This window comes from Cnephaeus nilssonii, assembly GCF_951640355.1.
Source record: "Cnephaeus nilssonii genome assembly, chromosome: X".
NCBI lineage: Eukaryota > Metazoa > Chordata > Mammalia > Chiroptera > Vespertilionidae > Cnephaeus > Cnephaeus nilssonii.
Genome location: NC_137071.1, coordinates 131,080,150 through 131,105,793, shown reverse-complemented (window position 1 = coordinate 131,105,793; position 25,644 = coordinate 131,080,150). Strand labels below are relative to the sequence as shown.

Here is a 25,644-nt window from a genome sequence, read left to right as displayed (position 1 = left end):
TTGCGACAGGGACCTGATCAGGGTCTGAACCTGTAGCCTGGCGGGGTTAGGTTGTGCTCGCTGCTTCTATTGGTTGACTTTGTTCAGGGCTGAATGAAATCATTAGGATGAAGCAGGAAATTAAGTATGGCAAATGTGTAATAAAGCTTATATATAAGAGGTGAGGTATAATTAGAGGGTTTATAATACTTTGCTGTGCTCTGACTTGAGAAGTGGAAAAACCCCTAGAAACTCATGTTTAATTAGTACGTATATATCTGTTTACTGTGTCCTTTAGAGATATTAATCAATTATTCAAAATTCTTGAGTTCTTGACTTGGAGCTTGAGAGGGATTGTGGGTCCAGACTGAGGGTTGGGGGAGGAACCTAATGTGCCTGCGGGTGTGTTCCTTGCCTGATAGCAGAGGCCACTGTCTGACAATGTCAATGTTCGCTGTCTCAGGTGGCCTCTGCTTGAGGATGGCCTCGTTCTCCTCAGTGCATCATGGGAAGGAGAATCATGTCAGTGAAAGGAGAATCATGGAAAGATTCTCTGGCTTCCATTTGGGTGTGTGTTTTTTTTAAACCACATTCATATTTTCAGTGGAAGAGCTTTTGTTTATGTGGGGTTCTATCCAATGATATTTACCACATTAGAAATTAAAGCAGACATTTAAAAATGTGTGTATGCACTCAACACAGAAATCATTGCACGTTAACGTAAATAATGCTTTTCTGGAAAATAACTTTCCCCAAACAGGAATTAGTGAGAAGAGTGTTGCTGTTTTACATGTTTGCAAATTTGCATATCTGGCTTAATAGAAGACAGCTGGATTCTCTATCGGCCTCTGCCTTCAATCTGTTGTCACATAATTACATGCTGCCTCGGGAAGAACTCGGCTGTACACCTGAGGGAGAATGGCCGGGAAATTGGCAAATTCCGCCTTATTATCATGAAAACCGTTTTCATCTCCTGAATCTCCTGAACAGGGGTCTTAGTGAGAACCAGTGCCTCAGGCTCCCAAGGAAAGCTTGCATTCTCTTTTGAGTGGCTTATCTACTGTGAATTTTTACTTTTTAAGGGAGATCTAGCTTGCATACAGCAAGTCTGCACGTTTTAAAGGTGCAGTTTGATCACTTTGTACACATGTCTGCAGAACTGCCATTCAGATCAACATAGACAAGTTCCAGTATCCCAGAAGGCTCCCTCATGCCTCCCCTCCCCACCCCAAAAAAGAAAGCCACCCCACAATATTCTGACCTCCATCTCGCAATGAGTTAGTTATGCCCCTTTAAGAACTTACATAAAAGGAATAAGAGAGTGTACACCTTTGAGTCTCGCTGCTTTTACCTAACATATGCTTGATTAATTTTTTCTTTTTCATTACTGTGTAGTCATTGAATGAGATATGCCATGGTTTACGTCTCCATTTTATTGTTGCAGTGTTTTTACCAATTTTAAGAAGTGTTACCATGATTATTTTAGCCCATGTCTGTCCGTGGTGAAGTGGAATTGCTGGGTGTTATAGGGTATATGTGTGTTCAGCTTTAGGAGATGCTGCCGACCACATTTCCCAGGTAACCAACTGGTTATACCAAGTTAGAATCCCACCAGCAGTGTCACTTCCCACTGTTAGTCCTTTTAACTTGGGCCATTTTGATGGGGATTTAGGAATTTCTAATTGTGGCTTAAATGTTCATTTGCCTCTAGATGTTTATAATCTTTTAATATGTTTATTGATCTTACTGATACTTAACTCTTGCTTACCTATAAAATTTTAAGTTTGACCAGCAGATAGCTTTAAGCCTTGTAGCTCAAAATCACTAGTTGAGTGAATTTTTTGAAAGAAGATATTTTTAACAAATGAACTTAATCACCCAGCCGGTATGGCTCAGTGGATTGAGTGTCGTCCCATGTTCCATTCTCAGTCAGGGCACCTGCCAGGGTTGTGGGCTCCATCCCCAGTAGGGGCAGTGCAGGAGGCAGCCGATCGATGTTTCCATCTCTTTCTCCCTCTCCCTCTCTCTCAAAATCAATAAAATATAGTTGTCTTCCTTATGATGATCAATTTCTTCCCACATCAAGATTTTAAAAAACCCCCACCTTAATCTATTTAGTAACAAGGGAGATTAAACATCCTGTTAATTAAAAAACTATGCACGTTTGGCTTTAGAATATGTCTGGAAAATCTTTTCTCTTGAGAGATTCAATACTTCGGACTAAAAAACAGCCTTCAGATATAAACCAGGAAGACAAGAAATAAGTGTCGGCAAGGATTCGGAGGAAAAGGATCCCTTGTTGGCGGAAATGTAAATTGGTGCAGCCACTATGGAAAACAGTATGGCGGTTTCTCAAAAAATTAAAAGTAGAACTACCATATGATTCAGTAATGCCACTTCTGGGTATTTATTTGAAGAAAACAAAAACACTAACTCAAAAAGACATATGCAAATTTTCAACTAATGAACGCATAAAAATGTTACCATACACTGGAATACTTAATGATGAGAAAAAGAAATGCAACTTGGATGAACCTGACAGACGATGATGCTAGGTGAGAGACGCCAGTCACAAAAGGTGCCATATTATGTGATGCCATTTATACGAAATGTCCACAATAGACAAATCTCTAGAGAGAAAAAGTAGGTTACATTAGGACTGGAGTGAGGGAGGAGGGACTGGGGAGTGATTGATGCTAATGGATATGGGGTTTCTCTTTGGGCCGATGAAAATGTTCTAAAATTGATTGTGGTGCTAATTGTACAACTCTGAATAAACTAAAATCAAGTGAATTGTACACATTATGGGTGGTGTGTATGGTAAGTGAATTGTATCTCAAGGCTGTTATTTTTAAATTATTGTATGTAAAATATTTAATATCCTGAAGATAATCTCATTGACTAAAAGAAATTTCAGATTCTTTGGTTTTCTCTTGAAATTCTTGACATTTGTGACGTAATCTAACTGGAGAATCAGGTAGAAGAGAGGACCGGCCGGAAGCACATTGAAAATGGATTATTGATCATCTATCCTGAACATTGCTGAAAATGTTGACTAAAGGAAATGAGGTCTTTGTTTGCAGTGTATTGGATCAGCATCTCATGATTGGATTGGTGACGTCTATAAGTTAATTGTGATAAAGGTTGGTGAGAACTATTAATAGGTAACTTCGTTGTGATCCTGTCATTTTACAAGGAGGAAACTGATGAGTAGGCTTGTCTTCTGTGACATTTGGTATGTGATTGTGTCAGATATTTTAAGTCACCATTGCTCACTTACTAGGTTGATTTGTTGTAGGCACTGGGACATCACTGTTCGGAAGGGTTTGATGAATGAATGTGTAAGTAGAAGGTATATCTTCCTCTTGAAAAGCAATCCGGGTGTACGTGCACTGTAAAGCTGGGTATTTTGAAGGATTATAGTGTAGAAAGTTGTGATATTAACTTTCTGGTCAGTGGCCCCAACTATAAACTAACAATAGGTAGTTACGAGTGACGAGGGAAGTAAACTTTGATTCAAAGGAGGAAAGCTCTTCCTGCTGACTTAGTGGGCTTCACAGTGCTGTGACCGAAAATGTTCAGGGCACATTGCATGTAGAAATGCCTACATGTGGAGCATTTAATTTCAAGTTTTAATAGTCTTTGCGCACCCGTCTCCTTTTCCTTGCACGGTTTTAGCCTTCACAGTATCTCTTTGTTCTTCTTGTGCTCAAGTGTTTTCTTTTAAAAACTAGTCTGTTTTGTTTTCATTTTTATATTAAACATTACTGTATGTGATTTGTCCTCGTGCACTCGGAATGGACATGTTCTGCTGCTCTTCGGTAGGGTATTCTAAGGGTGTCTGTATGATCTAGTCGATATATAGTGTTAAAGTCTCGTTTTTAGTTTTTAATTGCGGTGTAATTGACAGCATTATTAGTTTCAGGTGTACAGTGTAATGATTTGATATTTGTATATATTGCAGAAGGATCAGCACAGTGAGTACAGTTAACATCCATTACCATACAGTGTTAAAAAATTATTTTTCTTGTGATGAGAACTTTGAAGATCCATTTTCCTAACTACCTTTTTTCCATGTTTTTATTGATTTTAGAGAGAAGGTGGTGGGGGGAGAGAGATGGAGATAGAGAAACATTGATGGGTTGCCTCCTGTATACACCGCAGCCAGGGATTGAACCAGTGACCTTAGACGCTCAACCAACTGAGCCACATGGGCCAGGGCTTCCTAGCTACTTTGAAAGGTCCCTAGGCCTGACGGGCAATCAGGGCCTTCCAGCTGCCAACCAGAGCCTTCCTTTGTTCCACGCCACCCCCTGGTGGTCAGTGCCTGTCAATCAAACTCCAGGTTGAACTCCCAGGAGGACACTTTGCATATTAGCCTTTTATATATATAGTCACCAGGCTGTACATTAACCTCCTGTGACCAACTTATTTTATAACTGGAAATTGGTACCTTTTGACCACCTTTGCCCATTTTGTCCATAAGGCAATCACCAGTCTTTTCTCTCTATACCATGAGCTTGGGGTTTTCTGTTTTCATTTTAGATTCCATATATAGGTGAGATCTTACAGTATTTCTCTTTTTGGTGGACTTACTTCACTTAATGCCTTCATGGTCCATCCATGTTGTTGCAAATGCAAGATTTTTTATTTTTTGCTGTTGAGTTGTATGTGTTCTTTATATATTGGGTATTAAGCCCTTATCAGATATATGATCTGTAAATGTTTTCTCCAGTTAGGTTGCCTTTTCCTTTCGTTGCCATTGCTGTGCAGAAACGTTTGAGTTTGATGTAGTCCCTCCCATTTCTTGTTAATCTTTTGCTTAGTTCTATCCATTATAAAAGCGGGACCTTGTAGTCTTCAGTTATTGTTGAATTGTCTATGTCCCTCCTTTCTCTTTTTTCCCCTTCATATGTTTTGAGGCTCTGTTATGTTGTGCCTATAATACTTATGATTGTTATGTCTCTTAATAAATGGGCCCTTTGATTGTAGACTATTCCTCTTTATCTTGAGCAGTCCTTTTGTCTACAATTTTATTTTCATAAATGTGTAGCCACTCTAGCTTTCTAATGGTTGCTGTTTTGCACAATGCTTATTTTTCAACCAATTTGTGTCCTTGGATCTAAAATCTGTCTCCTGTTGACATTATGTGATTGGATCGTCCTTCTTCAATTCCAGCCTCTCTCTCCATTGTGATTGGACCCACTCACATTTCATGTCATTATTGACATACAGTATTCCCCCCTTATCCACAGGGGATACACCCCCAGATGTCTGAAACCACCAGTTACATACCAAGCCCTATATGCACTGTGTATCATTGGAGCTGTTTGGCGTTTCCCGAAGGCTCATGATTGTGTGCATCTTTTCGTGTGCTTTCGGCCCATTTCTAGATCTTTGGAGAAATGCCTCTTGGGCTTCTTGGCCTTATTTCTAAATTGGATTGTCTTTTTATTAGAGTTGTAAGCATTTTTTTATGTTTCAGATGCAAGTCCCTAATTAGATTCATGGTTTCGGATTTGTTTCTCCCATTCTGTGGGTGGTTTTTTCGTGGCCTTGATGTGGATTTGTGTCCAGTTTATCATAACAATGTGATCAGAATGATGAGTCCTGTGCTAATGATAATGTTATTGGTGTTGGAAAACGTGCTGGTGGAGTTGGAAAACCAGGCCTTGACTCGAGCAAAGGCTACATTTTAACATCGCTGTGGACTCCGCTGTGGAAAGCAATTTGCTGCATTTCAAAGTCCGCTGTGTGAAAGCTCACCTCCCGTTGCACAGTAGTTCTGGAACATTTCTTGTGTATGCCACATCTCTCAGGAATACAGCTGTTGTGTTATAGAAGCAAAGTCTGTGGTGCGTGGCCGTTAGCGATGACTTAGAATCCTTAACATGGGGACATCATAAAAAGTGAGAAGTCCAGTTTTAGAAAAAGTGTTTCTTCCTGATTTTCCAGCATCATCAGTGCATGGCCTGGGCGTTAACAGTGGAGACCCCTGGCTCTTCCCCTCTGACCGCCTAGCTATCGCCCCAGTTTCTTTCCTCCTGAAATGGGGCTGATGATAGGCTTGTTCTGAGGGGTAAACTTGTGCATATAACTCGCTTGCAATAGAGCCCCACACAAAGTAAACACTCCCGTTAGCTGCTCTAATGACCCTCAGTAAGAAAAATTGTGTTGAAGGATTGGAATTGGGGAATGAGAGACGGTGTTGGGAAAATAAGTTACGGCTGACTGTGGATGCCCTTGAATCCGAGTTCTTACGGAACAGGTGGAACAGGCGGCGGGAGCTGTCGCAGAGGGTGCCCGGGTTGGGAGCGTGGAGACCAGCCAGGCTGCTGTTCGCATTGGGTCCTGGAGGGGGGGCGTGGGAGTGGGACCGATACACTGATGCAGATGGGAAGGGGTCTGCCTTTGTTGTTTCCCGACCCACGCCAGCCCCCCACTTTAGTTTGAGCACCTGCTTGTGTGCCAGTGAGTCCCTGGCATTCAGTGAGGAAGAGTTCAGACGGCTTCTGGCCTGGCGGAACTTGGCGTTTTGGGGGCGGGGGGGGGGAAGCACCGCGCAGATGCGATGAAACAAGAGAGCCCCGGTAGGAGTGGACACAGTGAAGTCCTCTCTTAACTACTCTCGGGAGGTTCTGGGACTTGAAGGAAACAAAGTGTAACTGAACCCACCTTACCATCCACTGGACTTGGGTGCTGCGGGAGAGTTGGGGCGAGGTAAACAGGTTTGACCAAGCTTCAGGGTTTCGGGGAGAGACTCTAGCCTCTAAGGACCATTTGAGCAGAGAGAATAACAACTGGGCAGGGAAGGAGCCTTCTTTGTCCTGGGGGGTCTGGTGTTAAGGACTTCCCATTGAAAGCTGCTAGAGAAAGCCAGTTCGGCAAAGTGTGAAATAGCTAGTAAGTGGCTTGCTTATTTCAAACAAATGATGCCAGCCTGGCCTGGTGGCTCAGTCATCTTCCCCTACACCGGAAGGTTGTGAGTTCGAGTCCTGGTCAGGAGGCAGCTGGTGGATGTTTCTCCCCCCCCCTCCCTCCCTCTCCCTCTTCCCCCCTTAAGAAAACAAACATAATGGCAGTCTTGATCCAGGTGAGGGTGATGTTTTTCCCATCTTGCTTGCGGGGTGTGGAGATGCTAAGTTTGAATATGAAAAGATGCCGTGGTCTACAGGCAACCTGATATTGCCATGTGGACTAAATGGCATTGATTAAGAAATGTAACAGTATTATTCTTGCATAACTTAGTTGTAGCATATCTTTGATAATTTTTTTTCAAATATTCAAAAATCCTACACAGTACCTATAAAAAGAAAAAATAAAATTACATTTTAAAAAGTTATTGTGTGCTTGGTATTTGCAAAACACCTTTTTTGTTTGTTTGTTTGGTTTTTTTGTTTGTTTGTTTGTTTTTCCTTCTTTGCAAAACACCTTTATTAAAATAAATCTCACAGCATTTTTGTGGATAGCATTATCTCAGTTGGAAAGACCTGGAAAAATTGTGAGAGTTTCTTACTGCCTTTAAGATAGGCAAATTTAATTTTTAAAAAAAAGGCAGTTTGTGAGGGGCAGAGGTAGGATTTTGAATAAGAGTTATGTTTGTGTCCAGAAATTAGTTTTAATGGGTTCAGTGGTTTTTTTTTAAGCTCCTCAGATGATTTTACAGATTTGACAAATTTCTTACTCTAAGTCTCCCAAGCTAGCATCCGGAGGGAAAAGATGGGGCGGGGTGGTGGCAGCCAGTGTGATTGGTCAGAGCACTGATGATCCAGGGGTCAGACCTTATTCTCCCCCCACCAGATGTTCATGTCCACAAAGCTTTGCGTGGGGTTTTATGGGAGTGAATCTTCAACCCGTCCACAGCCTTCAATTAAGACCAACTGGCAGCACACAGTGTTGGTAGCTTAGACACAGCAGTGGATGGGGGGATGGCAGGAGGAAAGGGGGGATACAGGCTTTTTAAGGTTTTGGGAGCAGGGGGCGGGCAGAGCTTGTTTTTTTTCCAGAAAGGAAGGGCTAGGGCCTAGACTCCAGGCTAAGGACAAAGCTTGCAGGAGAAGTTGAGGGGGTGCTTGGAGCACCGCCCCCTGGGGGGCGGGGGCGCACACAGGGCCATTTTGAGTCCAGGTTGGGGAGCAAGTGGAAGAGATTGGAGCCGATTGAAGTCGAGAAGGATGGAGTTAAGCTGGTGAGCTGATGTTTGGAGTGGCAAGAAAAATGTTGTTCAAATCAATTGCCAGCAGACCAAAATAGCTAAAGATAGGCGAGTTTCTTCAGGCTTTTAAGATCGTCTATTCACATAACTTCTGGTAATGTAGGGTGTATAAAAATGGAAAACAAAAGTGAGAGCTTGCTCAATCATGTCATCTTTTGTTTTTCCACTTCACATATGACAGATTTTTCTGTCTGCCTTTAACCTCATCAGTACTTAAGATTTTTTCCTGTTGACAAGTGAAACAAAATCTTGTTAGAACCCCATCTCTGGATTGAGTAATTATATTTAATTTTGAGGTGGAAATGTTAGGCTGTTCTGGAGTAAAGGGACGCGCTGGCCGCTTTACTTACAGCAGGATATACCTATAACCAACCAATCAGCTACAGTTCTCAATAAATTGGCACATTAGAATCAATTACTGGGGTAGGTTTTTTGTTAGCTAACCCTCGCCTGAGGATATTTTTCCCATGGATTTTTAGAGAGAGTGGGAGGGAGGAAGAGGAGCGAGAGCAAGAGAAACATCTATGTTATACGATAATCCATTCAATCTGGAGAGGGGCTTGGATGTCAGCGCTAATTAAAGCCCCTCAGATGATGTTCCTGTGCAGCTAAGGATGAGACCCTGGGTCTAGAATTGCGGGGCTGGTGGCCCAAAGTGGGGCGTCGTGGTCATTGGCAGTTGGTCGCTTGACAGATTCAGCTGCATTGGAGTAAGTATAGAGGTTGAACCTTGGAAGGAAAGGTCCCCAAAATTTTACAGTTTGCTAAAACCTCTGGTAAGCTTGTTTAAAACCATTTGATACCAGTGAGGAATGCTGGTTGTGCAGTGCTTCCTGCAAAGTTTATAGAGTCAGGTTTTGTTCCCTTCGTTTGTCTTGAGCAGACACATTTTGGCAGTGCGTTTAAGGCCGTGGTTGGCAAACTGCGGCTCGCGAGCCACGTGTGGCTCTTTGGCCCCTTGAGTGTGGCTCTTCCACAAAATACCACGGCCTGGGCGAGTCTATTTTGAAGAAGTGGCGTTAGAAGAAGTTTAAAAAATTTGGCTCTCTAAAGAAATTTCAATCGTTGTCCTGTTGATATGTGGCTCTGTGGACTCATGAGTTTGCCGACCACTGGTTTAAGGCATTGGTGAATTGAAGGAAGACAGTTGCGTTTCCTTGATGTAACCGCTGATACGCTGCCGCCAATTTATTAAGTTGGGTCCGGTATTAATGAGACTTGAGCGTCTCACTTTGCGTTCTCATTTCTATAACTACCTTCTCCTGACTGATTCACTGGTGACATTGAGTGGGAGCGATTCCTTAATGCATGTTTGTTGTGTCTAAAACAAAGGTTCCTTTTTCTTCTACTTGTAGGTTATGCAATGGTCTGTGCAGGATGGTTTATTCTTGAATTGGAGCTTCCGAAGACTGACAGATGCTGGTACTTCATCTTCTATAAGTGGACTCTGATTTCTTTTCTCAAGACAACCACATAAGCAGACAAAATTGCAAAGATCTGCCCTGTGTCGAGTATGACAGCCACGACTCGTGGCTCTCCAGTAGGAGGGAATGACAACCAGGGCCAGGCTCCTGATGGCCAGTCTCAGCCCCCCCTCCAGCAGAATCAGGTAGGACTTTGAGGAGGCGCGTCAGGGTTCCATTGATGTGTCTATGTGGGGTACTTAACGAATGGGCCATGTTCTGAAGAATTGGTGGAGCAACCATTAACCATTAGAAAAGTCCATGTTAGCTGTCTCACACAGGAACGAGAAAGCTCGGGGGTTGGAGATGGTGACACTTGAGTCTGTCTGTAGTCCTCCTTTTCCTGGTACCTCACCCTGTGGGTCGGCCAGATGACGTATTTAAAGCCCTGGGTCACTTCTGGAGGGAAGCAGCAAGTCAGGCAGCGTAGCCCATGGTTAAGAGCACGGACTTGGCTCATGCTGCTGGTGTCCCGATGTTAGCTGGGCACCATACCAGCTTTATGGCCCTGGTAACTGGTGTCATAGAGTAGGCCTTCTCTAGTACAAGTGGAGTGGAACAGAGCTGCGCAAGCCCTGGCCGGTGTGGCTCAGTGGATAGAGCGTGGGCCTGTGGACTGAAGGGTCCCAGGTTCGATTCCGGTCAAGGGCACGTGCCTCGGTTGCAGGCTCCTCCCCAGTGTGGGGCATGCAGGAGGCAGCCGATGCTGATTCTCTCTCATCATTGATGTTTCTAGATCTCTGAAATCAATAAAAATATATTTTTAAAAAGAAGGAAAGGACCTAGCCAGTTTGGCTCAGTGGATAGAGCGTCAGCCTGTGGACTGAAGGGTCCCAGGTTTGATTCCAACCAAGGGCACATGCCTGGGTTGTGGGCTCGATCCCCAGTAGAGGGCGTGCAGGAGGCAGCCGATCCATGATTCTCTCTCATCATTGATGTTTCTCTCTCTGAAATCAATAAAAATATATTTAAAAAAGAGAGAAAGAAGGAAAAGAGCTGCACATGCATCTTCCCCTCTCCCTGTCTTCCTCTCCCCTGCCATTTTAGAGAAGTGAGCAGGTCACGTTTTAATATTTTTCCAAATAAATGTGTCAATTTTATTTCTCTTTCTCTCCAGTCCGCACTTTTAAGACATGGAAGTACTGAAGTACGTGGTCACAGGTGTTGGACAGAGTTAAGTCTTTCCTGTGTCATGAATTTGTTAGCCAGTATTCAGGTTTCTTTAAACATAGTCTAAGGTTGGGTGCCAAAGATTTCTATTTTTAAACCAGGAGCTGGTAGTGAAGTTCGCGTATCTTTTGCTCCCTTTTGTCCCAAGCTTTGTACCTGTGTTCCTAATGTCTTTTGCAGTGTTTATGGCTTGTATGGCTTTAAACAAAATTAAACCTCTATTCTAACCTTATTTTTATTTAAGGTTTCCTTTTTTATTTTTATTTTTTTAATTGATTTCAGAGAGGAAGGGAGAGGGAGAGAGAAACATCAATGATGAGAGAGAATCATGGATTGGCTGCCTCCTGCACACCCTCTACTGGGGATCAAGCCCGCAACCTAGGTATGTGCCCTTGACTGGAATTGAACCCTGGACTCTTCAGTCTGCAGGCCAATGTTCTATCCACTGAGCCAAACCAGCTAGGGCTAAGGTGTTCTTAATAATTCTTAGAGTTCTTGGGTTTCAATTTATTATTATGTGGTATTCCATTTAATATTATGATTCCACATTATGTTCTCTTCTAATATATCTTTGCAATTCGGAAAATGATGATTTAAACAACAAAGGAACAAAATAAATTATATTCTTAACTATCTGTCAAGTCCCTTTCATTTTCTTCTTCTCTACTTCTAATGTTAGAATTTTAGTTTCAGTATTTCGCAAGATTTGACACTGTCGGACCAAGAAGAAGGAACTATAGCATTGATCGCTTCCCAGCTCTAAGTTTTCTTTTGGGATGTGCTTTTTACATATTGGCGTTAAAGGAATTGCTAAAATCCATCAGGTTTTTTTCACTTCACATGTAATATTTTTTTAAAGGGTGTTCCCTCCGGGGGAATTTTGGGCTCCGGTGTGGAGTAGCGCTCGGTGGCACATGAAATAGCCTTGGCAAAGGCACTGGCTCACCAAGCTTGAGTGCTGCTGCTGGGACGGTGCGCTTTTCCGGGATGGAATTTGGCAATGCGCACACACAGCAGCACTAAGAAACCGTCTCTGCTGCTGCTGTTGTAATTCTGTGTCCAGGATCCCATCCTAAGCAATGATTGAGGTTCAGCACAAAGATTGATGTATAAGAAGATTCATTGCAGCTCTGTTTATCTGAGCAATAAAAATTGCACAATGCTAAATACCCTTTAATTTGTTTAATTCATTTAATACTATATGGCATTAAACTTTTTATAAAAGATTCTTAATGATGTGTAGGAAAAGACGCAAATGTCAAATGGAAAGACACAGGCTTAAGCAGGTATCATCCTAATGTTACTGAAATTTATATGTAGGCCGGGGTTTTTTTGCTTATAGAACAAAGATTGGAATGAAATCATTTTAAATGTTGGTGCTTTTCTGTTGTTCTATTATAGGTATTTTAATTGTTATTTCTGTCTTTATGATTTCTATGAGCATGTATGTAAGGATGGGCAAAAGTAGGTTTACAGTTGTGAGTACGTGAAAGTTTATTACTTATAATATATATACCACGGGAGGGGAAAGGGGCTTTAAAAAAAATAATAAACCAGCTTTCCTGAGAATTAAGGTCCTAAAAGTTTATTAGGTTGTAAAAGTATGCACAGCTGAAGTAGGGTGAAGAGAAAGATGAGTTAAAAAGGAAGAATGAATGAATAAAATTAGCAACATCAGGTGAAAATGATGTGATTTATTTAGAAACCACAATCATGAAGTTTTAATAGTTTTTGGATAATGATCTGAGACTAGGGAAAGTATGGAATAAAATTTATTTTTTTCTCTCCAAATTAAAAAATAATAAGTCAAAACGTTTAAATCTGTAAAATGTGACTTTTTTATTTGTGTAATAAAGTCTGTCACGGTGGGAAGTGTAAGCAGAACAGCAGTATACATTGTGATTAAGAACACAAACTTTAGAATTAGATCTGGGTTCAAATCCTGGCCACAGAGTTGGAGCTTTGTAACTTTGGGCTAATTAATGATTGTCTGAGGGTGTTCTTCCATCTATTAAATGGCAGACTACTTCCTTAGGCTGTTGAGAATTAAATGAAATTATTTTAAAGCATACTGGCACGGAGACTGCCTTAAACCTCAGCTTACAATACTTATGTCATTTCCCCCTAGTTAGTGTTGGTGTTTGCAGTATTAGATGTTGTACATGCGTTATACAAAGCTCAATCTGGAATTGTTAATTTTTCAGACGTCATCGCCTGATTCTTCCAATGAAAATTCCCCGGCAACTCCTCCAGATGAGCAAGGTCAGGGTGATGCTCCCCCCCAGCTGGAAGAGGAGGAGCCTGCGTTTCCTCACACCGACCTGGCCAAGTTGGATGACATGATCAATAGGTGAGTTGGTTTGGCTTTGAGTGGGTGTCATACACGGGCAAAGCACCCAGGTCTCAGCATAGTGATGGGTAGCGGAGAAGAAGAGGAGGAAGAGTGGACAGGGTACCACAGAAACCACACGGCCTCCTTAATAGCCTGACATTGGCAAGTAAGTCATTGTCACGTACTTAGAACCTGTGGTTCTTAATGGATTTTAAAAATGAAAGAGCACTATGCCAGGAGTTTTCAGATTGATCGCAACCAGAGCTGGTAGGCTTCTGAGGAAGAGCTGTACGTGTGATTGCCCTTTTGGAGATTTTATGAAGATTTCTTTCCTTACTGATATGTTGGTTGCTGGGTGACTTGAATGATTTTTGCATGGCCCTGAGGTAAACCAGGCCATAAAGAGATCCTAGCTGGTCTGGCGCCAGAGGATCTAGCACAAGGATGCTGGCTGCCTCCTGGTTTGGGGGAGGGAGCGGGTTGGGTACCTGTGGAAGCATATGAGTAAATTTGGAGGCTCCCCTCTCAGCCTTCAGGAAAAGGTGACAAAGTGATGAATCAAAGCTGAAGTCAATCATTGCCTCCCATTTTTTTTCTTCTTTGCGAGGAAATCGAAAACAACTAAGTAGTGATTCATCATAATGTCTCCTAATCTGAATCCTGAAAGAGCGCTTTCCCACGAACTCGAACAATAGCTTATCCATTTAATTGACATTTGATTATTGCAGTAGGTTTATATTCTATTAGTAAAATAATTTTATTTCTCCTCTCTCTCATAGCTATATCTTTTGTTTGACAGTTCCTTAAAAAGCGTTAGAAAACAAGTCTCACAGCTCAGATATTCTGCCAACGTTGTTTTAATATTTTAATGTTATTTGAATATTAGTATTTTCATGCTGACGTATTATAAGTAGTAGCTCATTTATAGCGCCTCTTTTAGTGCACCAATAAATAAACATCTTTTTCTATTTTTAAAACTCTTAGGCCTCGGTGGGTGGTTCCAGTTTTGCCGAAAGGGGAATTAGAAGTGCTTTTAGAAGCTGCTATTGACCTTAGTAAAAAAGGTGAGTTTCAGTGTTGGGATGCTTTCTATAGTATGTGCTGCTACATAGCCTGTCACTTCATCGCTGAACACTTGATTTTTCCTCTCACATCTAACAATGGCTTCTTGCCATGGCTTCTGGTATATGCCTAGAGCAAGGGTTCGTGTCCTTTGGACAGCCTTAAGGGTGTTTTTAAATTCTGAAGTTATACATAAAATCTGTGTATATGCATATTTAAAGCAAACTGCCTAGCTTACATGTTTTTATTATTTAATACATAGGAAAAGTTTGATTTTTCTCTAAAAAACTTGAAAGATGAGGTCAGTTTTTTTATTTTTTCAATAAGCCAAGAAAAAGGAATCTGGTCTTTTTATTCTGTTATCTAGAAGTAAATACTTAATGTTGGAATTAATCTTTTTTCCCCCAATAACTTTGGTCTACTAGGTGCAGTTGAATTCTCCTTAGCAAAGGACGACTGTTGTAGTATTCTCTATTCACTTTTTTAGGAATTGGAAATTCAAATAAAGGACAGTTACATTTTTTTAAATAAACATGTTTTTATTGATTTCAGAGAGATGGGAGAGGGAAAGATAGAAACCTCCATTGTGAGAGAGAATCATGGATCGGCTGCTTCCTGCACGCCCCACACTGGGGATCGAGCCTGCCACCCGGGCATGTGCCCTGACCTGGAATTGAACTGTGACCTCCTGGTTCAGGGGTCAACCACTGAGCCACACTGTCCAGTCAGGCAGTTATATTTCAGTTCCTGAAATAGGGTAGCCATGGATATGTTCTAGTTGTCAGTAGGTATAAATAATGTAATAAGCTATGAAAATGCATGATCAGATTACAATTATTTCCCACTGCTCAAGTATTTGATGTTCATTTACACAGTTATCAATTCAGATTTGTAGAGCCTTCTGTCCTTGGCGTGGTTTAGGCACTGGACATGTACCTCCCCCACCTCTGTATTTCTTTTCTGGGACTATTAGGGAAGGTTCATATTTGTTTTTAAGTACAGTCCTGGTTTTAATTGTCATTTCTTTTATATAATTAAAATCCCAAAGCTCTAGTCGGCCTTTGTTAGCTTTCAGTGACTAGTTTATAATTGCTTATTACCTTTTATTGTATAATTGGACATCATAAGACAACGAGAGAAATATTTTGTTTACATTAATTTTTTCCCCTTTTCCTTAGGCCTTGATGTTAAAAGTGAAGCATGTCAGCGATTCTTTCGAGATGGGCTCACAATATCCTTCACTAAAATCCTTACAGACGAGGCAGTGAGTGGCTGGAAGTTTGAGATTCACGTGAGTCTTACATTTGACTTTTAAAAATTCAGATTTACGTAGTGATACTTGTATTTCTCATTCATACACACACACACACACACACACATACACACACGTATATTTGGTTATATATATTTGGTCCTTTGGTTGAATTAAAAAGGTTTGAAAATGCAAAACTTTGAGAATCCTTTTTATAAAGTATAATGTCTATTGAAGGAAGCGTGATCATTGAGAATGAGTATGAGACTGAGACTTAGGAAACTTTGGTTTAATCTGTGACCTTAGGGGAGTCACCGCATTTCAGTGATGCTCCCAATTGCGAGATGCTCTGCTCGTTTTTTATGTGCCACTAAGGGAGAAACATACCCAAGGTGGGGCTCTAAGAGCTGGAACACAAAGGGTTAACGCAGAGACATAAACCTGCCATCCAGAGACAGCAAAGAAACCTACATGCCTCAACCTTGGCACGTGGTAGAGGTGAAAACGGAAAATTTAAACCACAAGCCGGTATTCAAACATATTTGTTGTCTTGATTTCAAATTGTGGTTGCGGTACAAAAAAATTCTCAGATGGAGAATTGAAGGCATTCTCTTATGGACACCTTCTGTCTAGCAAAGTGCACCGTAACTCTAGAACTGGAAACTTTGCAGGTGCTGGCAGATGTTTGCTTTGAGGCTTAGCAAATCTACCCCACCTTGGATAATTGCTGTATTATTTCGATTTTAGAATTGCTGCCTCTAGTATATAAATTCCAAAGAGAAAACAGTGGCAATTTGCATCTACTTTATAATTTATATAGTACCTACAATATTAGTGAACTGTCCAAATGATCAATATAGAAGGATGGAAAGAGCATTACAACATAATTAATGAAGATCAGAAAATATTTGTTTGGAATTGCAATGTTTTGATCTTCTAAATCACCTTTCCCCCTTATATATAACAGAGGTGTATTATCAATAACACTCATCGCCTGGTGGAACTATGTGTGGCCAAGTTGTCCCAAGACTGGTTTCCACTTCTAGAACTTCTCTCCATGGCCTTAAATCCTCATTGCAAATTCCATATCTACAATGGTACCCGTCCGTGTGAATCCGTTTCCTCAAGTGTTCAGTTGCCTGAAGATGAACTCTTTGCTCGTTCTCCAGACCCTCGCTCACCAAAAGTGTGTTGGTTTGTTATTTTCACAATTCAATGTTAAGTTGCTTTGCTGTGCTACAGAACTTGAAATGCTCGAACCTCCTAGCAACATGGGGAAGAATAATTTAATACTGCTCTTTAAGAGATCTGCATTATTTTGTGTCTGGGGATTTCTTTTTCCGCTTTATTGAGGTATAATTGACAAAGTAGTTTTGGACTGGATTTTTTTAAGCTTTCCCTGTGTAGTTAGTCCCCATTGTTCTGCCCAGCCTCTTGGGAAATTGTGCTGATTTGGGTTAGTATAAAGCAGACCATATTTTTCCTTTTAAATACTACTTTGACCAAGGCTACAATTATGTCCAAGATTTCAACTCCAAGATCAAGTATATCCTATAGAAGTGTCTAATGTGTCATAAAAGTAAAGTTACAGAAATGATAAATGAAAGGAAAAAGAGTAAAACATCAATATCAATGAAATAGTATACATAAATGCAATTATGTAAAAGTTCTCCAATGTAAATTTTTATGTCAGCATAAACGGTGTATACTTTAAAATATATCCCTAACTATATAATTCTTCCGTAAATATTATGTAATTAACAATATAGTTTTAATTTTTAGACATTAAGGAGACATTTTTAATATTGTAGGCCTTATAAATGGAAAAAGCCAGCCAGGAAAATTTGAGTTTATGTATGTAATGGTGGGTTTTTTCTGTTAAAAGTGAAAATGATCACAATGTGCTAAGTTTAGAGCTGAGGTTTTCTGATATTTCCCAAGGCTCATATTATTGCCACTTCCGGCTTATTTGTGCTTGAGCAAACCAAATTAATTTTGAAATGGTGGCAATCTCCAAAATATACCTGTATTTTTTTTCCTTTATTTTAGTTTATTTTTTCCTGTGTAGGTCAATAATAATCTGTAAGAGACTCACAGGGAACAACTTAATTTAAGGTGGATTCTAGTTGAAGATATTTTATCTTTCAAGCCTAGCTCTTGAGTGTTAATAATTACTGAGTATTCCTAATTGCTTGAACATACATTGCAGCTGAAAACATATGGAGAGATTATATCAGCCTAATGGTTGTGTTCCGATTACTGGAGAGGTAAAAATACATCACATCAGTGTGTGCTTTCTTAGGGTTGCTGGATGCCAAGAGGGACCTGGTGAATTAATTGTTTTGAATTAGCTTATAAGACCAAATAAAAAGGTAGGAAATACTGAATTTATAGGAATATGATAGTTGATTTATTAAGAATTTAGATTTTCATAAGATCACATCAGAACTACCCCGAACTCCATATTATCTCTTTAAATCAGTTACTTTTACTTATTAGCATTTTTTCATTTTTGCTAGACATGTCTTTTGGTTTTTTGGTAGTTATAGGAATTATTTTTGCTTAAGGCTTACTGGAGAAACTGGCTCTTGTTCTCCCCTCGATGGCTTCTAAAATGGCCTTTTAGAAGAAGGCACGGTATAACAGGTTATGTGTACATACATGTTTAGATACATTTGATTCTTATCTCTCTCTAACATTTGAATTCATGTTAAGTTTTTACATGTAAGCACGCTTTTAGCTACATCCCCGTTGGCATTTTACTTTGAGAAGCGGTTGAAAGACAACCTATACTATAACATCATGCTGCCTCTAAGACGAAAACTGAGTGCGTTCCCATGAGTCAGCAAAAGCATCAGCCTGCATGCTCTAGTCAGGAGAATCCGATATAATACCAGGGGTTGGTTACCTGTAACAAAAAGTGAATTCAGACATCTTCGTTACTGAATATATTCTGTCTTTGTGTGTGTGTGTTTAAAGAATCTTTTATCCTTAGATTTTTAAAAATATGTTTTCAGATGATAAAAAGGTATCTGTTACTTACTGTGAGCATGTGCAGTATTTTGTTCTGTTGGGTTTTTTTAAGATGGTTTTACCTAATTTATTAAATTTCTTATTTCAGTCAAGAAATTACTTCAGCTAGTACTTTTAAAGGCAGGAAGTTAACTCTCTTCATTAACTGTATTGCAGGGTTGGCTAGTGGATCTCCTCAACAAATTCGGCACTTTAAATGGGTTCCAGATTTTGCATGATCGTTTTATTAGTGGATCAGCATTAAATGTTCAAATAATTGCAGCTCTTATTAAGTAAGTTATGTTTTAAAATAAATCTTCAGTGCATTCTAGAAATTGCTAGATGACAAATTGAGTTTCTCTTTTCAAGTATGGCTTCTTCTTTAACTGATAACTTGGATTTTTTAAGTTAATATAAATAGTTGAGTTCAGTCTTAATTGATTGTAAGAAGTCATGTATTACAAGAGTAATCCTTATTGCCTTTCTTATTTCAGACCGTTTGGACAAAGCTACGAATTTCTCACTCTCCACACGGTGAAAAAGTACTTTCTTCCCGTCATAGAAATGGTTCCACAGTTTTTAGAAAACTTAACTGACGAAGAGCTGAAAAAAGAAGCAAAGAATGAAGCCAAAAATGATGCCCTTTCAATGATTATTAAATCTTTGAAGAATTTAGCGTCAAGGGTTCCAGGACAAGAAGAAACTGTAAAAAATTTAGAAATATTTAGGTTAAAAATGATACTTAGGTAAGATATTTACCTCTTGAAACAATTATTTATTGGACACTTAGAATCATACTCAACACCGTTTCTTTTACAGATTATTGCAAATTTCTTCTTTCAATGGCAAGATGAACGCACTGAACGAGGTTAACAAGGTGATTTCCAGCGTGTCGTACTACACTCACCGCCATGGGAACCCCGAGGAGGAAGAGTGGCTCACAGCTGAGCGAATGGCAGTAAGTCCTTGGTTTTCCTCTCATGAGTCTACCCCAGGCACAAGATAGACTAGCGCTACTCAGAGTCAGGGCTTGCATTTCAGAGAAAACCTTGAAATCGCGAGGTGTTGGATTGATTTCTGACTCGTAATCCTGAGACCTTGCTGCAGTGGCCTCGTTTATTATTATCTTAGCCCACCTGTGTCACCTTACAGCTGAAGTAATTATTAGCTTGTCGGGCGGGGTTGGTTGCAAAGGAGCACATAACGATCATCTTGGAAATGGATTGGTCAGTATTTGGTACCTAAAGGTTTTCCAATAGGAAATGCAATTGCTAGAATAAGATCTACATGATTTACTGTTGGATCGTTTTAAGAACGTAAGCACTTAACGTTTATATCATTTTGACATTGAAAGTTTTAGGAAACCTTATTTACCATACATATTTGTATGTAGGGCATATTCTTACTATTGCTAATTAATACTGCTGGCAATTTTTTAAAATTTTTATTCAATTTATTTAAACTTGAGGGGGGGGCGTAAAAACAGTTCACCCATTTCTCTCATCCCCTGCCTCTCGCAACCACCCACCTGTTCTCTCTGCGCATTCTTTGGTGTGTGTGTCTGTCTGGCTTGCTCTACTTAACATAGGCCCCTGGTTGTCACATATCGCGAGGTTTCATTCTTTTTTGTGGCTGGAGAATATTCCGAGTGTGTGTGCGCCAGTTTCTCTATCCACGCCTCTCTCGCTGGGCACTTAGGCTGTTCCCTTGTCTTGGCTGTGGTCAAGAATGTTGCAGTGAGCGCGCAGAGAGCTCCGAGGAGGAGCTCATTTCTTGGGGACGTGTGCCCTCTAGTGGGATTCCGGGGTCATACAGGTTCTGTTTTTAATGAACCTCCATCCTTTTTCCACACTGGTTGCACAGACTTACATTCCTAACAGCATTGTGCAAGGGTTCCCTTTTGTTCATATCTTCACCAACACTCCCTTGTTGTCTCCCATGATGCCACTTTGACAGGTGGGAGGTAATAGGTCCTTGTGGTTTTGAGTTGCCTTTTCCCTGATGACTGACGTTGAGCATCTTTTCATGTACCTGTTGGCCATCTGGATGTCATCTTGGGGAAAATGTCTGTTCAGATCTTCTGCCCATTGTAAATTGGATTGCTCTTTTGCTATTGAGTTGTATGAGTTCTATAGATCTTTTGGATATTAGCTCCTTAATAGATAACATGACTTGCAGTTATTTCCTCCCATTCAATAGGTTGCTTTTACTTTTATTGATGGTTTCCTTTTCTGTGTAGAAGCTTTTGTTTGATGGAGGCTCGCTTGTTTATTTTTGCTTTGGGGGCCTAGTCATCGGCCCTGGGCTAGGGACTTAGGTGGGAGACAAAAGGTTGCGTGTGCGTTGTCTGTCTACTCGTGTCTCTTTAAAAGCTTCTGTGTTTAGTTCCTGCTTTAAGATGATTTCCGAATTGTGTTTAGGAATGGATACAGCAGAACAACATCTTATCCATCGTCCTGCGAGACAGCCTGCACCAGCCACAGTACGTGGAGAAGCTGGAGAAGATTCTTCGTTTCGTCATCAAAGAAAAGGCTCTGACCTTGCAAGACCTTGACAATATCTGGGCAGCACAGGTACGGGATGTGGAATAGTGGCTGCTTGAATTTTAAAAAAAAGAAAGATGCTAATACTAAGGAAATATAGTAGTTAGGAAATGGAATGAAAGCTTATATCATATTACTTTTAATATATTTAAATGCTTATTGTTTACAGCAATCCTGTCAGGAATTTTTTTGAAATAGCCAATAATATTTTTTAATAAAAATATGTTACATTATGTACCGGATATATTTGGTCATTGTGGGTGGTTTGAAATAAGAGGCAAACTGTGGAATAAGGAATGTCTATTAAAAGAGTGAAGGACATCTACAATTGGTTTCTTCATAAGCAACACAAAGAAAAAGGTCACTGTGAGGAGTGAAACCACTAGATGGTTTATACACATCTATAATCAAAGGATTTATAGTTTCTCAGAGAAGAGCAAACGGTTTTAGTTCAGGGCTGGAAAATGATTCCTTTGGTTATCTTAGTGACAAGTGTCTACTCATGGGTCACGTGGGAAGTATTACTGAATTCTAGATGGCAGCGCTTTGTTCCTTGAGTCTAGAAACCAAGAACACATTCCGTTGTGCCTGGAAGTGCTTAAGGTTGCAGTTCCGGAACAATACCGTTGGAGTGCCTTGTTTCTCCTACGTGCAGCGTTAAAATTGACACATTAAATTCAATAACGGTTCACATGAATTCCCATGCAGAGCAAAAAATTGAATCGGCAGGTTTTAGATGGCAGTTTTAAAGCATTTAAAATGTCACACAGTTTTTATGTTCATGCTTACACAGATGGCTGGGAATGCTTTGTTAATTAACTAGAGGCCCGGGGCACGATTGGGCCAGGGAGGGATCGCAGGAGGGCTCCAGGGCGGGGCCGGCCCATCTCGCCCAGTCCCAGTTGGCCCTGGGCCGGACCCCTAGCAGCAAGCTAACCTACTGGTCAAGCGTCTGCCCCCTGGTGGTCAGTGCGCGTCATAGCGACTGGTGGAATGAACGTTCAGACACCTAGCCTATTGGGCTTTTATTATACAGGATGGTTGTCAGCAAAGTCTCTGGTTTTCTTTGGGTTTTCACTAGGCGGGGAAGCACGAGGCCATTGTGAAGAATGTACATGATCTACTGGCAAAGTTGGCCTGGGATTTTTCTCCTGAACAACTCGATCATCTCTTTGATTGCTTTAAGGTAAGATTCAACATAAATTAAAGGAGCACCCTTTTGGTTTTAATATATTTAATTCATTAGATCTGTGAGTTGTTCTAGACCAGTGGTCGGCAAACTCATTAGTCAATAGAGCCAAATATCAACAGTACAACGATTGAAATTTCTTTTGAGAGCCGAAAACCAACTTCTACGCATGGGCCACGAAGTTTCAATCGCACTGTACATGCGCGCCCGCACGTGGAAGAGCCACACTCGAGAGGCCAAAGAATTCTGTGTTCAGCCATGGTTTTGTGATGACTGTAGCTCATCTGGGGACAGTAAGCAGGGAGAAAGAAATGCGTTTCATTCATTGACATTGCTTTTCTAGGCGAGTTGGACAAATGCAAGTAAAAAGCAGCGTGAGAAGCTGCTTGAGCTGATACGGCGTCTTGCAGAGGATGACAAGGACGGGGTGATGGCGCACAAGGTGCTGAACCTCCTGTGGAACCTGGCGCACAGCGACGACGTGCCCGTGGACATCATGGACCTGGCCCTCAGTGCCCACATCAAAATACTCGATTACAGCTGCTCCCAGGTGAGCGGGTGCCGCTCAGCGCCCCCCCCCCTCCCTTCACAATTAGGGTGGCTTAGCTACAGAATAGTCTCAGGTTATTCCAATATTATTTTTGAAGCAATTTTCAAGGATTGACTTTCTTTGTATAAGTTTGCCTCTTAGGTCTCTCTGTCACAGTTTGGGGTGTCATCTGAAAAGCATTTTAGTCTCCTTGGGAAAAAGGCAGTACAGCCCCCACAGGCTATATGGTGGTGGTTTGTTACACGTGTGGTGCTGAAATGCCAGTTTCAACCAGATCAGGAGATAGGAGGTATTAAAGCTGGGTAGAGACTTCAGAGCGTAAGGGAAGTTAGGTTTTCTTTGCTTATAGAGAAGTTAAGAAAAATTAATAAAATTTCCTAAACAGCAAAGTATTTAGTGCCTTTTCCTGTGAACAAATTACACAAGAGCTTCTCTGCATTCTAACTTGCGGTATACGGATCCTTTTAATTCATGCATGGACATGGCTGCACAATCAATTTCTCACTCATTAGAACTGTTTGCTACACCGATGAACTGAAATTTCAGTAAGAGCTAAGAAATAAGCTCAACTAGATGTGTGAGTCAGATGCTACTGTTTTTGACTCTGCTTGTTTGTGACCGTTAAGTATTTATTTAATATATCAACTAGTAAATGGAGACACACAAAATAATTCAAACTTAAAATTAGGTGCGCAGACCTGCATTTCTGATTATTATTGACGGGGGAAGGAGTGAAGTAGAGGTATGAGAAGTAAACATGGTACATGAAATAACGTTGACTTTAACTGTGCCTCTACACGTTTCTGTCCCTTTCTCTCCTTGTGTGTATGTGAACACGTCCTTGTTTTTATTTGTGGTAGAAGTTGCCATACCATTATTTTCTTGGTAAAAATATAAATCCTCAGTGTTCCTCGGTGTGCTAAAAACAAACGTGTGTAGTGTAACAATCAGGGTTCTATGTTACTGCTGAATTTTATTATATGGTAGAATCTCTAAAAACTGATAAAGCTGAATGCCCACTTCCTGGCAAACGTTTCAAATCACAGTTTCTGTCCGTGTGCCTAATGCTTAGTCTCTAGACCTTTGTGTAGCTAGCTGTAGCTATATCTGAGTCTCTGTCATATTGAACTTTTCTAATAGAGTCTTACTTTTTAGAGTTTTGATAGTAAATGTGAAATAAACATGTACTTAAAGCAACTTTTAAAATTATCATTGAACTCTTTACTGCAGTTACGGCATAATGTTTGTGTTGCTAATCGTACAAGAGAAGCTGTGTTTTGTAATTCTGAAAGCTATATTGACCTGTATAAAACATTGAAATCGTTTAAGGATCGTGACACACAGAAGATCCAGTGGATAGATCGCTTTATAGAAGAACTTCGTACAAATGACAAATGGGTCATCCCCGCACTGAAACAAATTAGAGAAATTTGTAGTTTGTTTGGGGAGGCACCTCAGAATTTGAGGTAAGGCTTTTAACAGAAAATTTCAGTCTGTTCATTTATGTCTTTTGAAAAGAAACAGCAGCATTATCAGCTGGTCGAAGCAAACTAAGAAAATTAGACTGGGATGATCGGCTGAGAGAAGAGCTTACTTGGAAGAAAAGATTCCTTTATCATAACCACCTGCTTGCTTTTACTGATGAGGAAGTAAGCTGCAGTTAAGTGATACGTATCACAATCAAGACAATAATAATGCCTTCCGGTTCTGGGCTCAGAATTCCCTCTCCAGCCAGTGAGCCAGACAGTGTCATGGCATGTGCTGTGTCAGTTTCATCTCTCATTTCAGTTTTTCCTTCCTGCTTGTGTCCCTCTCTGCCCAGTGTCTGCCCTTATACATATATGACCTTACTTGCTAAATTGTGGTTCCTGGAATAATTTGTCCTTGTATTGTTTGGTTATAGAGTTGGAACTGATAACATGAAAAAGAAAAATGTGGGAAAGAGAGCTGGGTGTAATGCAAAGAGGACTCACAGTGGAATCAGGATTCCTGGGTTATGACCCTTATATCCAAACAGTCATATCATTCTGCCAAGATTCTCTAAACTATAGAAATGTATTTTTCTTATGTGTATAAAATTAAATGATTGCCAAGATCCTTTACAACTCTCGATTATTATGTTTATGTCTAATACAGAAAAGGCCACGTGTTTGGGTTTTAACACTTGAACTTTGTCATCTGCTGTGTGTTTTTGGTTTTTTTTTTAAGGCTAGAAAAATACTATGAAATTACAAAAGCTATAGGAGTAAACAATGGAGAAAATTGACATTCTTTACTGTAATTACAGCATAATTTTTGTGGTGCTAATCTTGCAAGGAGTTTCTATTTTATAATTCTGCAAATAGTTATGCGAACTTAAGTGCTTTGGCATTAGTATAATAGGAAGTAGGAATCGGTTACTAAAGTAGACTCCCATTGGTGTGGTAGTGGAGAATATTAATGTATTTTGTGTGTGTGTAAGATAATAATGGTATGTTTTCTTTTTTGAGGCATTGGTTTTCTTTTAAATTGCTTGCCACTAAAGTAAATGGCCAGAAGTATGCTTCTGTTATGAAAGAACCCGTTTGAAGTTTTTCAGTTAGTAGCTAAGAACTTAGATTATATAAGCTCTTCTGATTCCAACAGAATTAATTGCCTAATTATATTGTTAAGTTCTTCTCGTTTCAGTCAAACTCAGCGAAGTCCCCATGTATTTTATCGCCATGATTTAATCAATCAACTTCAGCACAATCATGCCCTAGTTACTTTGGTAGCAGAAAACCTTGCAACTTACATGGAAAGCATGAGACTGTATGCTAGAGGTATGTATTACAAGCTAACGGGAATTCTGGAAAATAACAGCCACTTCCCTCCCCGCTGGGGGCGGGGTCAGCATTA

The 25,644-nt window shown here is 40.4% G+C and overlaps 1 protein-coding gene across 8 annotated transcripts in view; it reads left to right on the top strand.

Annotated features, from left to right (window-relative positions):
* USP9X (ubiquitin specific peptidase 9 X-linked) overlaps positions 1-25,644 on the top strand; it is a 76,410-nt gene that overhangs the window by 9,584 nt on the left and 41,182 nt on the right. For 3 of the 8 annotated variants that reach the window (XM_079764806.1, XM_079764805.1, XM_079764808.1), the window contains exons 2-14: positions 9,550-9,803; positions 13,032-13,177; positions 14,144-14,223; positions 15,400-15,512; positions 16,441-16,659; positions 18,663-18,778; positions 18,980-19,231; positions 19,305-19,443; positions 20,906-21,058; positions 22,110-22,214; positions 22,561-22,767; positions 23,998-24,233; positions 25,420-25,568. In XM_079764806.1, coding sequence (XP_079620932.1) covers positions 9,708-9,803; positions 13,032-13,177; positions 14,144-14,223; positions 15,400-15,512; positions 16,441-16,659; positions 18,663-18,778; positions 18,980-19,231; positions 19,305-19,443; positions 20,906-21,058; positions 22,110-22,214; positions 22,561-22,767; positions 23,998-24,233; positions 25,420-25,568 — 2,011 coding nt within the window. In that variant the 5' untranslated portion in view covers positions 9,550-9,707. The remainder of the gene's footprint in view (positions 1-9,549; positions 9,804-13,031; positions 13,178-14,143; positions 14,224-15,399; positions 15,513-16,440; positions 16,660-18,662; positions 18,779-18,979; positions 19,232-19,304; positions 19,444-20,905; positions 21,059-22,109; positions 22,215-22,560; positions 22,768-23,997; positions 24,234-25,419; positions 25,569-25,644) is intronic. The other 5 variants (XM_079764810.1, XM_079764812.1, XM_079764809.1 and 2 more) reach the window with 3 other exon arrangements.